We start from the raw sequence: 19628 nt of genomic DNA, 5'->3' as shown, positions 1-19628 counted from the left end.
CGTCTTCCTGTGTGTGTGTGTGTGTGTGTGTGTGTGTGTGTGTGTGTGTGTGTGTGTGTGTGTGTGTGTGTGTGTGTGTGTGTGTGTGTGTGTGTGTGTGTCTCTCGTCCGTCAGGTCTATGGACATGCAGGATCTAGCCAGTCCTCACAGCCGTGAATCCCCTAATGGTCCCAGCCTCGACAACTCCCATATCAATACCAATTCCATGACCCCCAATGGCACTGAAGGTATGTGCTTAGGGATTTTCTTCCTTAATGCTTCCCTCACTTTCGCTGTGTGGACTCTAAATTCACTATAGGACATGGGAGAGGGATAGGCTGAGCCCTGTAGACAATCAGGTAAAAACTGATGTAAAACTTTCAAACGTTAAACCTGACACAATGGTTGTGATACAACGGAGAGTAAAAAATGGCGTCTCCCATGTTGCGATTATTTTTTTGTGCAGAAATACACTCTGTTGTATCACAACCATTGTACCAATTGCGTCGTAGCTTCATCAGTTGTACAATTTAAAGTTTGTACGTGTCTCAATGCATAGCAGAGCGGAGATAGAGGGGATTTTTTTTTTTAAACCCTCACCTCCTCCCGTGTAGCGTTTTATGCATCTGCTAAGTTGTGAAATGCCTGAATGGCGATAAAACGTCTCCAGGTGCTACCCCGTTGAAATCGGGATCTGTTTTCCATTTTCAAAAGGTGAAGTCAACAAAGAAAATGTGCTACTACTATTTTCCTCCAGTCTACTTCTCTGTAGTCCTGAAAAACATGGAAACTACTAGTGGTCTGATGGCTTTATAGACTGACTGCATTGGTTTTAATACACCATTTAAAAGGCCCCTGTATTTGATCTAGATATGAAAACGATATGAAAACGATCTGCTTTGTAAATCTGATGCTATTGTCTCTGTGTTTACAGAGGAACTATTAGCAGTATATTTAAGCACCCATGTAATTATTCAAAAGCTCATGGTATGAAAATGGGTTGTAGTTTTGCATGTGGTTTGTACATTTCTACATGTCCCTATTGACTCAGGTGAGTAGGCTTGTTGTGAAGTCTCAAACCACCACTCTCTCTAGTTGAACCTATGTCGCTAGCAGGGCCCTATTACAAACCCACACATGCGCTTCAAAGTCTACCTTAAAAAAAAAATGGCATCTTGATAGGAAAAAGGGAAAACTATTTATTGTGGTTTAGGGAGTGTGTGCGTCCCAAATTGTACCCTATTCCCTATGTAGTGCACAATTGTTTGACAAAAGCAGCGTTCTCCATAGGGAGTAGGGTGTAATTTATCCTCTGCAGGACAAAGATGCCTGGTGTAGAGCGTGGTGAAGTCACATTGTCATGTATCCTATTCTCTGTTTCCCATATAGGTGATAACATCACAATGCTCACCACAGCTGACTGGTTGTTAAGCACTAGCTCACAGTCGGCTGCAGGTTGGTGCAGTTCTGGTGGGGACAACAATGAAAGGACAATACTTGGTGTTTCAACTTAGAAAAGACAAGAAAGAGAGAAAAAAAACACCTTTGTTGCTTTTAATCTTGTTTACCACTTCAGATGAAATGAATTAATGAATTGTTCTCAATAGAGAACACATCTATTTTTCATTCTAAGAGTCTCTTCAACTATTGTGCTTTTCATGGCGTTAATAATGTAATTGTTGCACTAGTGTTATGTTGAGTGTGTGAAGCATGGTTTGAGTTGAGACTGGCTGGTTGTGGATCCTGTGGACACCGTGCATTGTTTGATTGATTGATTGATTTGTTCCTTTCTGACGTTGTTCCACGCTGTGTTTCATGAGTACGGTGGTTATCGTGTGCTTCTCAGTGACCACCTGAGTGTGAACTCTAGTCTGTGCATGTAGTGTTACACCACGATGTCCCCCATTATGTTAGCTAGTATACCTATACACACACACACACACACACACACACACACACACACACACACACACACACACACACACACACACACACACACACACACACACACACACACACACACATCCTATTTCTCTGTATTATATTATCTCTACCTAAATGTGTTATTTTAAAAACACTCTCCTCCCTACTCTCCCTCCTACTCTCTCCTCCCTACTCTCCCTCCTACTCTCCCTCCTACTCTCCTCCCTACTCTCCTCCCTACTCTCCCTCCTACTCTCTCCTCCCTACTCTCCCTCCTACTCTCTCCTCCCTACTCTCCCTCCTACTCTCCCTCCTACTCTCCCTCCTACTCTCCCTCCTACTCTCCCTCCTACTCTCCCTCCTACTCTCCCTCCTACTCTCCCTCCTACTCTCCCTCCTACTCTCCCTCCTACTCCCCCTTCTACTCTCCCTCCTACTCTCTCTTCTACTTTCACTCCCACTCTCCTGCCTACTCTTCCTCCCGCTCTCCCTCATACTCTCCCTCCTGCTCTGACTCCCACTCTCCCTCCCTCCAACTCTCTCTCCCACTCTCTCGTCAACAATTCCTCAGCAGAACAATCAAAGTAAAACATGACAGGGAAAAGCTTATTTAAAACCATGAGAGATAGAGACACACCGAGCATGACTCCCTTTACCCACATGATGTGAATTTGTTTTGCCCCCTTCCTCTTATCTATATCATCCCCCCCCCCTTCCCATCCCTTCCCATCCCTTCCCATCCCAAAGCCTGCTTGCTGCCTGATGTGAAATGGATTGATTTCAAAGATTCCCTAGCTGTCAGATAACTGTAAAATCCTCTCCACTGAGCTATCTGTGTTATAACTCTGAGAGGCTCAGCGGGGCATGGGGTCACGCTCTATTCGCTACAGTTCTTAAAACAGATTTTATACACACTATATTGTCTTGACATTTCAATCGTATTTGCACGTCCATGCAGACTGACTCCCTCTCCATGCAGGGGCCATTTTTACACCAGTATCCTACTACCATTGACTGTGTTTACCTATCTTTCCCCTGACGCTACATTATAACCTGGGGTAAGCCATACAGTAATTAGTGACCATGAATGATTATGTTAATTGGATATAATGTTAATTATATATTAATTGATTGATTACTTTGATTGATTGATGGGTTAAAATGTATTAACGGGCTGTAGTTTGCCTGTTACTGTTGAAGTCTTGTTGTAACAGTGTGTGCTCAAAACTGTGGATGGGACAAATGAATAGTCAGTACTGTACATAGAAAAGCTGTTAAATGATGGTTTGTTTTTATTCATAGTTAAGTCAACAGGTTGAAATGAGGAAGGTCTCTTTGTTGGTTTTACTGATTAACAATTAAACTTTTATTTTCCTCAAAAGTTCCTAAAAGTATTGAGAATTTATAATAAAATGTAATTTAAAATGTAATTTATAATAATAATGTTTACATGTAATTATATGGGATTAACATGCTCCTCAGCGTAGATTACGATAAATTCTCTTATCGTAATCTACGCTGAGGAGCATGTTAATCCCATATAATTACATGTAAACGTTATTATTATAAATTACATTTTGAAAAAAAAAAAAACTATTAGGCTCTAGTCTAAAGGAACAGAATGTAAAAGCTGTGACGAATATTTAATAGTCAGATATTTCCCCTCCTGCATTCCACCCCACTATTGTTTATAACACATTCCACTGAGTGTGAATTCCACTGTAGTTCTGACTGTAGTTCTGGGTGTATGTTCAAAGACATCCCACACAACTAAACACACCTGCTATAGTGTCCGTTGTGGTGTGTGTGTGTGTGTGTGTGTGTGTGTGTGTGTGTGTGTGTGTGTGTGTGTGTGTGTGTGTGTGTGTGTGTGTGTGTGTGTGTGTGTGTGTGTGTGTGTGTGTGTGTGTGTCTGTCCTGATGGTGTGTGTGTGTCCTGATGGTGTGTGTGTGCTGATGGTGTGTGTGTTGATGGTGTGTGTGTGTGTGTGTTGATGGTGTGTGTGTTGTCTTTGTCCCCAGTTAAAACAGAACCAATGAGCAGCAGTGACATCACCTCCCCAGTAGCCGACGCCTCCCTAGACAGCTTCTCAGGATCAGGTGAGACGGGAGGGGGACCCGTGGTGTGTGTGTGTGTGTGTGTGTGTGTGTGTGTGTGTGTGTGTGTGTGTGTGTGTGTGTGTGTGTGTGTGTGTGTGTGTGTGTGTGTGTGTGTGTGTGTGTGTGTGTGTGTGTGTGTGTGTGTGTGTGTGTGTGTGTGTGTGTGTGTGTGTGTGTGTGTGTGTGTGTGTGTGTGTGTGTGTGTGTGTGTGTGTGAATAGCAGAGCAGTAGAATGATCTGGTTTCCTGTTTCCTCCGCCTGATCTGCATCAAACTCATGTTGTATGTCAGCAATATATGGTCTCGTTTCCACCTCCGCCGAACGTCACCTCACTACCGCTCCCGCTCACACTGCTGCACAAGGAACCATCACACCTCACTACCCAGTATAATTAAACATCACCTCACTACACAGTATAATTAAACATCACTACCCAGTATAATTAAACATCACATCACTACCCAGTATAATTAAACATCACTACCCAGTATAATTAAACATCACATCACTACCGAGTATAATTAAACATCACATCACTACCCAGTATAATTAAACATCACTACCCAGTATAATTAAACATCACATCACTACCCAGTATAATTAAACATCACTACCCAGTATAATTAAACATCACATCACTACCCAGTATAATTAAACATCACCTCAATACCCAGTATAATTAAACATCACCTCACTACCCAGTATAATTAAACATCACTACCCAGTATAATTAAACATCACATCACTACCCAGTATAATTAAACATCACCTCACTACCCAGTATAATTAAACATCGCCTCACTACCCAGTATAATTAAACATCACTACCCAGTATAATTAAACATCACTACCCAGTATAATTAAACATCACTACCCAGTATAATTAAAAATCACCTCACTACCCAGTATAATTAAACACCACTACCCAGTATAATTAAACATCACTACCCAGTATAATTAAACATCACATCACTACCCAGTATAATTAAACATCACTACCCAGTATAATTAAACATCACTACCCAGTATAATTAAACATCACTACCCAGTATAATTAAACATATCACTACCCAGTATAATTAAACATATCACTACCCAGTATAATTAAACATATCACTACCCAGTATAATTAAAAACATCACTACCCAGTATAATTAAACATCACATCACTACCCAGTATAATTAAACATCACATCACTACCCAGTATAATTAAACATCACATCACTACCCAGTATAATTAAACATCACATCACTACCCAGTATAATTAAACATCACCTCACTACCCAGTATAATTAAACATCACATCACTACCCAGTATAATTAAACATCACTACCCAGTATAATTAAACATCACTACCCAGTATAATTAAACATCACCTCACTACCCAGTATAATTAAACATCACTACCCAGTATAATTAAACATCACTACCCAGTATAATTAAACATCACCTCACTACCCAGTATAATTAAACATCACTACCCAGTATAATTAAACATCACTACCCAGTATAATTAAACATCACTACCCAGTATAATTAAACATCACCTCACTACCCAGTATAATTAAACATCACATCACTACCCAGTATAATTAAACATCACTACCCAGTATAATTAAACATCACCTCACTACCCAGTATAATTAAACATCACCTCACTACCCAGTATAATTAAACATCACATCACTACCCAGTATAATTAAACATCACATCACTACCCAGTATAATTAAACATCACCTCACTACCCAGTATAATTAAACATCACTACCCAGTATAATTAAACATCACATCACTACCCAGTATAATTAAACATCACTACCCAGTATAATTAAACATCACTACCCAGTATAATTAAACATCACTACCCAGTATAATTAAACATCACTACCCAGTATAATTAAACATCACCTCACTACCCAGTATAATTAAACATCACTACCCAGTATAATTAAAAACATCACTACCCAGTATAATTAAACATCACTCACTACCCAGTATAATTAAACATCACCTCACTACCCAGTATAATTAAACATCACTACCCAGTATAATTAAACATCACTACCCAGTATAATTAAACATCACCTCACTACCCAGTATAATTAAACATCACATCACTACCCAGTATAATTAAACATCACATCACTACCCAGTATAATTAAACATCACTACCCAGTATAATTAAACATCACTACCCAGTATAATTAAACATCACCTCACTACCCAGTATAATTAAACATCACTACCCAGTATAATTAAACATCACTACCCAGTATAATTAAACATCACTACCCAGTATAATTAAACATCACCTCACTACCCAGTATAATTAAACATCACATCACTACCCAGTATAATTAAACATCACATCACTACCCAGTATAATTAAACATCACCTCACTACCCAGTATAATTAAACATCACTACCCAGTATAATTAAACATCACTACCCAGTATAATTAAACATCACCTCACTACCCAGTATAATTAAACATCACATCACTACCCAGTATAATTAAACACACTCACTACCCAGTATAATTAAACATCACTCACTACCCAGTATAATTAAACATCACTACCCAGTATAATTAAACATCACATCACTACCCAGTATAATTAAACATCACATCACTACCCAGTATAATTAAACATCACTACCCAGTATAATTAAACATCACCTCACTACCCAGTATAATTAAACACCACTACCCAGTATAATTAAACATCACTACCCAGTATAATTAAACATCACTACCCAGTATAATTAAACATCACCTCACTACCCAGTATAATTAAACATCACATCACTACCCAGTATAATTAAACATCACCTCACTACCCAGTATAATTAAACATCACATCACTACCCAGTATAATTAAACATCACTACCCAGTATAATTAAACATCACTACCCAGTATAATTAAACATCACCTCACTACCCAGTATAATTAAACATCACCTCACTACCCAGTATAATTAAACATCACATCACTACCCAGTATAATTAAACATCACATCACTACCCAGTATAATTAAACATCACTACCCAGTATAATTAAACAACTCACTACCCAGTATAATTAAACATCACTACCCAGTATAATTAAACATCACCTCACTACCCAGTATAATTAAACATCACTACCCAGTATAATTAAACATCACTCACTACCCAGTATAATTAAACATCACCTCACTACCCAGTATAATTAAACATCATCACTACCCAGTATAATTAAACATCACATACCCAGTATAATTAAACATCACATCACTACCCAGTATAATTAAACATCACCTCACTACCCAGTATAATTAAACATCAAATCACTACCCAGTATAATTAAACATCACATCACTACCCAGTATAATTAAACATCAATACCCAGTATAATTAAACATCACTACCCAGTATAATTAAACATCACCTCACTACCCAGTATAATTAAACATCACTACCCAGTATAATTAAACATCACTACCCAGTATAATTAAACATCACTACCCAGTATAATTAAACATCACCTCACTACCCAGTATAATTAAACATCACATCACTACCCAGTATAATTAAACATCACATCACTACCCAGTATAATTAAACATCACCTCACTACCCAGTATAATTAAACATCACATCACTACCCAGTATAATTAAACATCACTACCCAGTATAATTAAACATCACCTCACTACCCAGTATAATTAAACATCACCTCACTACCCAGTATAATTAAACATCACATCACTACCCAGTATAATTAAACATCACTACCCAGTATAATTAAACATCACTACCCAGTATAATTAAACATCACCTCACTACCCAGTATAATTAAACATCACATCACTACCCAGTATAATTAAACATCACTACCCAGTATAATTAAACATCACCTCACTACCCAGTATAATTAAACAACACTACCCAGTATAATTAAACATCACTACCCAGTATAATTAAACATCACCTCACTACCCAGTATAATTAAACATCACATCACTACCCAGTATAATTAAACATCACCTCACTACCCAGTATAATTAAACATCACTACCCAGTATAATTAAACATCACCTCACTACCCAGTATAATTAAACATCACTACCCAGTATAATTAAACATCACCTCACTACCCAGTATAATTAAACATCACTACCCAGTATAATTAAACATCACTACCCAGTATAATTAAACATCACTACCCAGTATAATTTAACATCACCTCACTACCCAGTATAATTAAACATCACATCACTACCCAGTATAATTAAACATCACCTCACTACCCAGTATAATTAAACATCACATCACTACCCAGTATAATTAAACATCAATACCCAGTATAATTAAACATCACTACCCAGTATAATTAAACATCACCTCACTACCCAGTATAATTAAACATCACATCACTACCCAGTATAATTAAACATCACATCACTACCCAGTATAATTAAACATCACCTCATTACCCAGTATAATTAAACATCACATCACTACCCAGTATAATTAAACATCACTACCCAGTATAATTAAACATCACATCACTACCCAGTATAATTAAACATCACCTCACTACCCAGTATAATTAAACATCACTACCCAGTATAATTAAACATCACTACCCAGTATAATTAAACATCACTACCCAGTATAATTAAACATCACCTCACTACCCAGTATAATTAAACATCAATACCCAGTATAATTAAACATCACTACCCAGTATAATTAAACATCACCTCACTACCCAGTATAATTAAACATCACTACCCAGTATAATTAAACATCACTACCCAGTATAATTAAACATCACTACCCAGTATAATTTAACATCACCTCACTACCCAGTATAATTAAACATCACATCACTACCCAGTATAATTAAACATCACATCACCACCCAGTATAATTAAACATCACCTCATTACCCAGTATAATTAAACATCACATCACTACCCAGTATAATTAAACATCAATCACTACCCAGTATAATTAAACATCACATCACTACCCAGTATAATTAAACATCACTACCCAGTATAATTAAACATCACTACCCAGTATAATTAAACATCACCTCACTACCCAGTATAATTAAAATCACATCACTACCCAGTATAATTAAACATCACTACCCAGTATAATTAAACATCACTACCCAGTATAATTAAACATCACCTCACTACCCAGTATAATTAAACATCACTACCCAGTATAATTAAACATCACCTCACTACCCAGTATAATTAAACATACATCACTACCCAGTATAATTAAACATCACCTCACTACCCAGTATAATTAAACATACATCACTACCCAGTATAATTAAACATCACCTCACTACCCAGTATAATTAAACATCAATACCCAGTATAATTAAACATCACTACCCAGTATAATTAAACATCACCTCACTACCCAGTATAATTAAACATCACCTACCCAGTATAATTAAACATCACTACCCAGTATAATTAAACATCACCTCACTACCCAGTATAATTAAACATCACCTCACTACCCAGTATAATTAAACATCACTACCCAGTATAATTAAACATCACTACCCAGTATAATTAAACATCACTACCCAGTATAATTAAACATCACCTCACTACCCAGTATAATTAAACATCACCTCACTACCCAGTATAATTAAACATCACCTCACTACCCAGTATAATTAAACATCACTACCCAGTATAATTAAACAACATCACTACCCAGTATAATTAAACATCACCTCACTACCCAGTATAATTAAACATCACATCACTACCCAGTATAATTAAACATCACATCACTACCCAGTATAATTAAACATCACTACCCAGTATAATTAAACATCACTACCCAGTATAATTAAACATCACATCACTACCCAGTATAATTAAACATCACCTCACTACCCAGTATAATTAAACATCACATCACTACCCAGTATAATTAAACATCACTACCCAGTATAATTAAACATTCACTACCCAGTATAATTAAACATCACCTCACTACCCAGTATAATTAAACATCACCTCATTACCCAGTATAATTAAACATCACCTCACTACCCAGTATAATTAAACATCACTACCCAGTATAATTAAACATCACTACCCAGTATAATTAAACATCACTACCCAGTATAATTAAACATCACATCACTACCCAGTATAATTAAACATCACTACCCAGTATAATTAAACATCACCTCACTACCCAGTATAATTAAACATCACATCACTACCCAGTATAATTAAACATCACATCACTACCCAGTATAATTAAACATCACATCACTACCCAGTATAATTAAACATCACATCACTACCCAGTATAATTAAACAACATCAATACCCAGTATAATTAAACATCACTACCCAGTATAATTAAACATCACCTCACTACCCAGTATAATTAAACATCAATACCCAGTATAATTAAACATCACTACCCAGTATAATTAAACATCATCACTACCCGTATAATTAAACATCACATCACTACCCAGTATAATTAAACATCACTACCCAGTATAATTAAACATCACTACCCAGTATAATTAAACATCACCTCACTACCCAGTATAATTAAACAATCACTACCCAGTATAATTAAACATCACTCACTACCAGTATAATTAAACATCAATACCCAGTATAATTAAACAATCACTACCCAGTATAATTAAACATCACATCACTACCCAGTATAATTAAACATCACATCACTACCCAGTATAATTAAACATCACCTCATTACCCAGTATAATTAAACATCACATCACTACCCAGTATAATTAAACATCACTACCCATTATAATTAAACATCACCTCACTACCCAGTATAATTAAACATCACCTCACTACCCAGTATAATTAAACATCACATCACTACCCAGTATAATTAAACATCACCTCATTACCCATTATAATTAAACATCACTACCCAGTATAATTAAACATCACCTCACTACCCAGTATAATTAAACATCACATCACTACCCATTATAATTAAACATCACTCCCCAGTATAATTAAACATCACCTCACTACCCAGTATAATTAAACAACACTACCCAGTATAATTAAACATCACTACCCAGTATAATTAAACATCACCTCACTACCCAGTATAATTAAACATCACATCACTACCCAGTATAATTAAACATCACCTCATTACCCATTATAATTAAACATCACTACCCAGTATAATTAAACATCACCTCACTACCCAGTATAATTAAACATCAATACCCAGTATAATTAAACATCACTCCCCAGTATAATTAAACATCAACTCACTACCCAGTATAATTAAACATCACTACCCAGTATAATTAAACATCACTACCCAGTATAATTAAACATCACTACCTAGTATAGTTTAACATCACCTCACTACCCAGTATAATTAAACATCACATCACTACCCAGTATAATTAAACATCACCTCACTACCCAGTATAATTAAACATCACATCACTACCCAGTATAATTAAACATCAATACCCAGTATAATTAAACATCACTACCCAGTATAATTAAACATCACCTCACTACCCAGTATAATTAAACATCACCTCACTACCCAGTGTAATTAAACATCACATCACTACCCAGTATAATTAAACATCACCTCATTACCCAGTATAATTAAACATCACATCACTACCCAGTATAATTAAACATCACTACCCAGTATAATTAAACATCACCTCACTACCCAGTATAATTAAACATCAACTCACTACCCAGTATAATTAAACATCACTACCCAGTATAATTAAACATCACTACCCAGTATAATTAAACATCACTACCCAGTATAATTAAACATCACCTCACTACCCAGTATAATTAAACATCAATACCCAGTATAATTAAAAATCACTACCCAGTATAATTAAACATCACCTCACTACCCAGTATAATTAAACATCACTACCCAGTATAATTAAACATCACTACCCAGTATAATTAAACATCACTACCTAGTATAATTTAACATCACCTCACTACCCAGTATAATTAAACATCACATCAGTACCCAGTATAATTAAACATCACCTCACTACCCAGTATAATTAAACATCACCTCACTACCCAGTATAATTAAACATCACCTCACTACCCAGTATAATTAAACATCAAATCACTACCCAGTATAATTAAACATCACATCACTACCCAGTATAATTAAACATCAATACCCAGTATAATTAAACATCACTACCCAGTATAATTAAACATTACCTCAGTACCCAGTATAATTAAACATCACTACCCAGTATAATTTAACATCACTACCCAGTATAATTAAACCACCTCACTACCCAGTATAATTAAACATCACCTCACTACCCAGTATAATTAAACATCACTACCCAGTATAATTAAACATAACCTCACTACCCAGTATAATTAAACATCACCTCACTACCCAGTATAATTAAACATATCACTACCCAGTATAATTAAACATCACATCACTACCCAGTATAATTAAACATCACCTCACTACCCAGTATAATTAAACATCAATACCCAGTATAATTAAACATCACTACCCAGTATAATTAAACATCACTACCCAGTATAATTAAACATTACCTCAGTACCCAGTATAATTAAACATCACTACCCAGTATAATTTAACATCACTTCATTACACCGTATAATTAAACATCACACCACTACCCAGTATAATTAAACACCACTACCCAGTATAATTAAACATCACTACCCAGTGTAATTAAACATCACACACTACCCAGTATAATTAAACATCACCTCACTACCCAGTATAATTAAACATCACTACCCAGTATAATTAAACATCACCTCACTACCCAGTATAATTAAACATCAATACCCAGTATAATTAAACATCACATCACTACCCAGTATAATTAAACATCACCTCACTACCCAGTATAATTAAACATCAAATCACTACCCAGTATAATTAAACATCACATCACTACCCAGTATAATTAAACATCAATACCCAGTATAATTAAACATTCACTACCCAGTATAATTAAACATCACATCACTACCCAGTATAATTAAACATCACATCACTACCCAGTATAATTAAACATCACCTCACTACCCAGTATAATTAAACATCACTACCCAGTATAATTAAACATCACTACCCAGTATAATTAAACATCACCTCACTACCCAGTATAATTAAACATCACTACCCAGTATAATTAAACATCACCTCACTACCCAGTATAATTAAACATCACACCACTACCCAGTATAATTAAACATCACTACCCAGTATAATTAAACATCACTACCCAGTATAATTAAACATCACCTCATTACACAGTATAATTAAACATCACTACCAAGTATAATTAAACATCACCTCACTACCCAGTATAATTAAACATCACATCACTACCCAGTATAATTAAACATCACCTCACTACCCAGTATAATTAAACATCAAATCACTACCCAGTATAATTAAACATCACATCACTACCCAGTATAATAAACATCAATACCCAGTATAATTAAACATCACTACCCAGTATAATTAAACATCACCTCACTACCCAGTATAATTAAACATCAATACCCAGTATAATTAAACATCACTACCCAGTATAATTTAACATCACCTCATTACACAGTATAATTAAACATCACACCACTACCCAGTATAATTAAACACCACTACCCAGTATAATTAAACATCACTACCCAGTTTAATTAAACATCACTCACTACCCAGTATAATTAAACATCACCTCACTACCCAGTATAATTAAACATCATCTCACTACCCAGTATAATTAAACATCAATACCCAGTATAATTAAACATCACTACCCAGTATAATTAAACATCACATCACTACCCAGTATAATTAAACATCACCTCACTACCCAGTATAATTAAACATCACAACCCAGTATAATTAAACATCACTACCCAGTATAATTAAACATCACTACCCAGTATAATTAAACATCACACACTACCCAGTATGATTAAACATCACCTCACTACCCAGTATAATTAAACATCACCTCACTACCCAGTATAATTAAACATCAATACCCAGTATAATTAAACATCACATCACTACCCAGTATAATTAAACATCACCTCACTACCCAGTATAATTAAACATCAAATCACTACCCAGTATAATTAAACATCACATCACTACCCAGTATAATTAAACATCAATACCCAGTATAATTAAACATCACTACCCAGTATAATTAAACATCACCTCTTACACAGTATAATTAAACATCACTACCAAGTATAATTAAACATCACCTCACTACCCAGTATAATTAAACATCACATCACTACCCAGTATAATTAAACATCACCTCACTACCCAGTATAATTAAACATCAATCACTACCCAGTATAATTAAACATCACATCACTACCCAGTATAATTAAACATCAATACCCAGTATAATTAAACATCACTACCCAGTATAATTAAACATCACCTCACTACCCAGTATAATTAAACATCACTACCCAGTATAATTAAACATCACTACCCAGTATAATTAAACATCACTTCACTACACCGTATAATTAAACATCACACCACTACCCAGTATAATTAAACACCACTACCCAGTATAATTAAACATCACTACCCAGTTTAATTAAACATCACACACTACCCAGTATAATTAAACATCACCTCACTACCCAGTATAATTAAACATCATCTCACTACCCAGTATAATTAAACATCAATACCCAGTATAATTAAACATCACTACCCAGTATAATTAAACATCACATCACTACCCAGTATAATTAAACATCACCTCATTACCCAGTATAATTAAACATCACATCACTACCCAGTATAATTAAACATCACTACCCAGTATAATTAAACATCACCTCACTACCCAGTATAATTAAACATCAACTCACTACCCAGTATAATTAAACATCACTACCCAGTATAATTAAACATCACTACCCAGTATAATTAAACATCACTACCCAGTATAATTAAACATCACCTCACTACCCAGTATAATTAAACATCAATACCCAGTATAATTAAAAATCACTACCCAGTATAATTAAACATCACCTCACTACCCAGTATAATTAAACATCACTACCCAGTATAATTAAACATCACTACCCAGTATAATTAAACATCACTACCTAGTATAATTAAACATCACCTCACTACCCAGTATAATTAAACATCACATCAGTACCCAGTATAATTAAACATCACCTCACTACCCAGTATAATTAAACATCACCTCACTACCCAGTATAATTAAACATCACCTCACTACCCAGTATAATTAAACATCAAATCACTACCCAGTATAATTAAACATCACATCACTACCCAGTATAATTAAACATCAATACCCAGTATAATTAAACATCACTACCCAGTATAATTAAACATCACCTCACTACCCAGTATAATTAAACATCACACCACTACCCAGTATAATTAAACATCACTACCCAGTATAATTAAACATCACTACCCAGTATAATTAAACATCACCTCATTACACAGTATAATTAAACATCACTACCAAGTATAATTAAACATAACCTCACTACCCAGTATAATTAAACATCACATCACTACCCAGTATAATTAAACATAACCTCACTACCCAGTATAATTAAACATCACATCACTACCCAGTATAATTAAACATCACCTCACTACCCAGTATAATTAAACATCACCTCACTACCCAGTGTAATTAAACATCACATCACTACCCAGTATAATTAAACATCACCTCATTACCCAGTATAATTAAACATCACATCACTACCCAGTATAATTAAACATCACTACCCAGTATAATTAAACATCACCTCACTACCCAGTATAATTAAACATCAACTCACTACCCAGTATAATTAAACATCACTACCCAGTATAATTAAACATCACTACCCAGTATAATTAAACATCACTACCCAGTATAATTAAACATCACCTCACTACCCAGTATAATTAAACATCAATACCCAGTATAATTAAAAATCACTACCCAGTATAATTAAACATCACCTCACTACCCAGTATAATTAAACATCACTACCCAGTATAATTAAACATCACTACCCAGTATAATTAAACATCACTACCCAGTATAATTTAACATCACCTCACTACCCAGTATAATTAAACATCACATCAGTACCCAGTATAATTAAACATCACCTCACTACCCAGTATAATTAAACATCACCTCACTACCCAGTATAATTAAACATCACCTCACTACCCAGTATAATTAAACATCACATCACTACCCAGTATAATTAAACATCAAATCACTACCCAGTATAATTAAACATCAATACCCAGTATAATTAAACATCACTACCCAGTATAATTAAACATTACCTCACTACCCAGTATAATTAAACATCACACCACTACCCAGTATAATTAAACATCACTACCCAGTATAATTAAACATCACTACCCAGTATAATTAAACATCACCTCATTACACAGTATAATTAAACATCACTACCAAGTATAATTAAACATAACCTCACTACCCAGTATAATTAAACATCACATCACTACCCAGTATAATTAAACATAACCTCACTACCCAGTATAATTAAACATCACATCACTACCCAGTATAATTAAACATCACCTCACTACCCAGTATAATTAAACATCAATACCCAGTATAATTAAACATCACTACCCAGTATAATTAAACATCACCTCACTACCCAGTATAATTAAACATCACCTCAGTACCCAGTATAATTAAACATCACTACCCAGTATAATTTAACATCACTTCATTACACAGTATAATTAATCATCACACCACTACCCAGTATAATTAAACACCACTACCCAGTATAATTAAACATCACTACCCAGTGTAATTAAACATCACACACTACCCAGTATGATTAAACATCACCTCACTACCCAGTATAATTAAACATCACCTCACTACCCAGTATAATTAAACATCACCTCACTACCCAGTATAATTAAACATCAATACCCAGTATAATTAAACATCACATCACTACCCAGTATAATTAAACATCACCTCACTACCCAGTATAATTAAACATCAAATCACTACCCAGTATAATTAAACATCACATCACTACCCAGTATAATTAAACATCAATACCCAGTATAATTAAACATCACTACCCAGTATAATTAAACATCACATCACTACCCAGTATAATTAAACATCACATCACTACCCAGTATAATTAAACATCACCTCACTACCCAGTTTAATTAAACATCACTACCCAGTATAATTAAACATCACTACCCAGTATAATTAAACATCACCTCACTACCCAGTATAATTAAACATCACTACCCAGTATAATTAAACATCACCTCACTACCCAGTATAATTAAACATCACACCACTACCCAGTATAATTAAACATCACTACCCAGTATAATTAAACATCACTACCCAGTATAATTAAACATCACCTCATTACACAGTATAATTAAACATCACTACCAAGTATAATTAAACATCACCTCACTACCCAGTATAATTAAACATCACATCACTACCCAGTATAATTAAACATCACCTCACTACCCAGTATAATTAAACATCAAATCACTACCCAGTATAATTAAACATCACATCACTACCCAGTATAATAAAACATCAATACCCAGTATAATTAAACATCACTACCCAGTATAATTAAACATCACCTCAGTACCCAGTATAATTAAACATCAATACCCAGTATAATTAAACATCACTACCCAGTATAATTAAACATCACTTCATTACACCGTATAATTAAACATCACACCACTACCCAATATAATTAAACACCACTACCCAGTATAATTAAACATCACTACCCAGTTTAATTAAACATCACACACTACCCAGTATAATTAAACATCACCTCACTACCCAGTATAATTAAACATCATCTCACTACCCAGTATAATTAAACATCAATACCCAGTATAATTAAACATCACTACCCAGTATAATTAAACATCACATCACTACCCAGTATAATTAAACATCACCTCACTACCCAGTATAATTAAACATCACTACCCAGTATAATTAAACATCACCTCACTACCCAGTATAATTAAACATCACTACCCAGTGTAATTAAACATCACACACTACCCAGTATGATTAAACATCACCTCACTACCCAGTATAATTAAACATCACCTCACTACCCAGTATAATTAAACATCAATACCCAGTATAATTAAACATCACATCACTACCCAGTATAATTAAACATCACCTCACTACCCAGTATAATTAAACATCACATCACTACCCAGTATAATTAAACATCACATCACTACCCAGTATAATTAAACATCACTACCCAGTATAATTAAACATCACCTCATTACACAGTATAATTAAACATCACTACCAAGTATAATTAAACATCACCTCACTACCCAGTATAATTAAACATCACATCACTACCCAGTATAATTAAACATCACCTCACTACCCAGTATAATTAAACATCAAATCACTACCCAGTATAATTAAACATCACATCACTACCCAGTATAATAAAACATCAATACCCAGTATAATTAAACATCACTACCCAGTATAATTAAACATCACCTCAGTACCCAGTATAATTAAACATCAATACCCAGTATAATTAAACATCACTACCCAGTATAATTTAACATCACTTCATTACACCGTATAATTAAACATCACACCACTACCCAATATAATTAAACACCACTACCCAGTATAATTAAACATCACTACCCAGTTTAATTAAACATCACACACTACCCAGTATAATTAAACATCACCTCACTACCCAGTATAATTAAACATCATCTCACTACCCAGTATAATTAAACATCAATACCCAGTATAATTAAACATCACTACCCAGTATAATTAAACATCACATCACTACCCAGTATAATTAAACATCACCTCACTACCCAGTATAATTAAACATCACATCACTACCCAGTATAATTAAACATCACTACCCAGTATAATTAAACATCACCTCACTACCCAGTATAATTAAACATCAACTCACTACCCAGTATAATTAAACATCACTACCCAGTATAATTAAACATCACTACCCAGTATAATTAAACATCACTACCCAGTATAATTAAACATCACCTCACTACCCAGTATAATTAAACATCACTACCCAGTATAATTAAACATCACTACCCAGTATAATTAAACATCACTACCTAGTATAATTTAACATCACCTCACTACCCAGTATAATTAAACATCACATCAGTACCCAGTATAATTAAACATCACCTCACTACCCAGTATAATTAAACATCACCTCACTACCCAGTATAATTAAACATCACCTCACTACCCAGTATAATTAAACATCAAATCACTACCCAGTATAATTAAACATCACATCACTACCCAGTATAATTAAACATCAATACCCAGTATAATTAAACATCACTACCCAGTATAATTAAACATTACCTCACTACCCAGTATAATTAAACATCACACCACTACCCAGTATAATTAAACATCACTACCCAGTATA

The 19628-nt window shown here is 34.6% G+C and overlaps 1 protein-coding gene across 28 annotated transcripts in view; it reads left to right on the top strand.

Annotated features, from left to right (window-relative positions):
- Positions 1-19628, top strand: part of LOC106579723 (eyes absent homolog 1) — a 169074-nt gene that overhangs the window by 23788 nt on the left and 125658 nt on the right. For 9 of the 28 annotated variants that reach the window (XM_045702819.1, XM_045702826.1, XM_045702815.1 and 6 more), the window contains 3 exons: positions 116-228; positions 1370-1435; positions 3926-4003. The exons of 2 other annotated variants lie outside the window; for them this stretch is intronic. In XM_045702819.1, the coding sequence (XP_045558775.1) occupies positions 120-228; positions 1370-1435; positions 3926-4003 (253 nt within the window). In that variant the 5' untranslated portion in view covers positions 116-119. Of the gene's footprint in view, positions 1-115; positions 229-1369; positions 1436-1470; positions 1653-2882; positions 2962-3925; positions 4004-19628 lie in introns of those variants that run through there. 17 more of the 28 variants (XM_045702835.1, XM_045702834.1, XM_045702833.1 and 14 more) reach the window with 9 other exon arrangements.

This window comes from Salmo salar, chromosome ssa19, assembly GCF_905237065.1.
Source record: "Salmo salar chromosome ssa19, Ssal_v3.1, whole genome shotgun sequence".
Classification (NCBI taxonomy): domain Eukaryota; kingdom Metazoa; phylum Chordata; class Actinopteri; order Salmoniformes; family Salmonidae; genus Salmo; species Salmo salar.
Note: the sequence above shows the minus strand (reverse complement) of the source record. Positions and strands in the feature narration are given on the sequence as shown.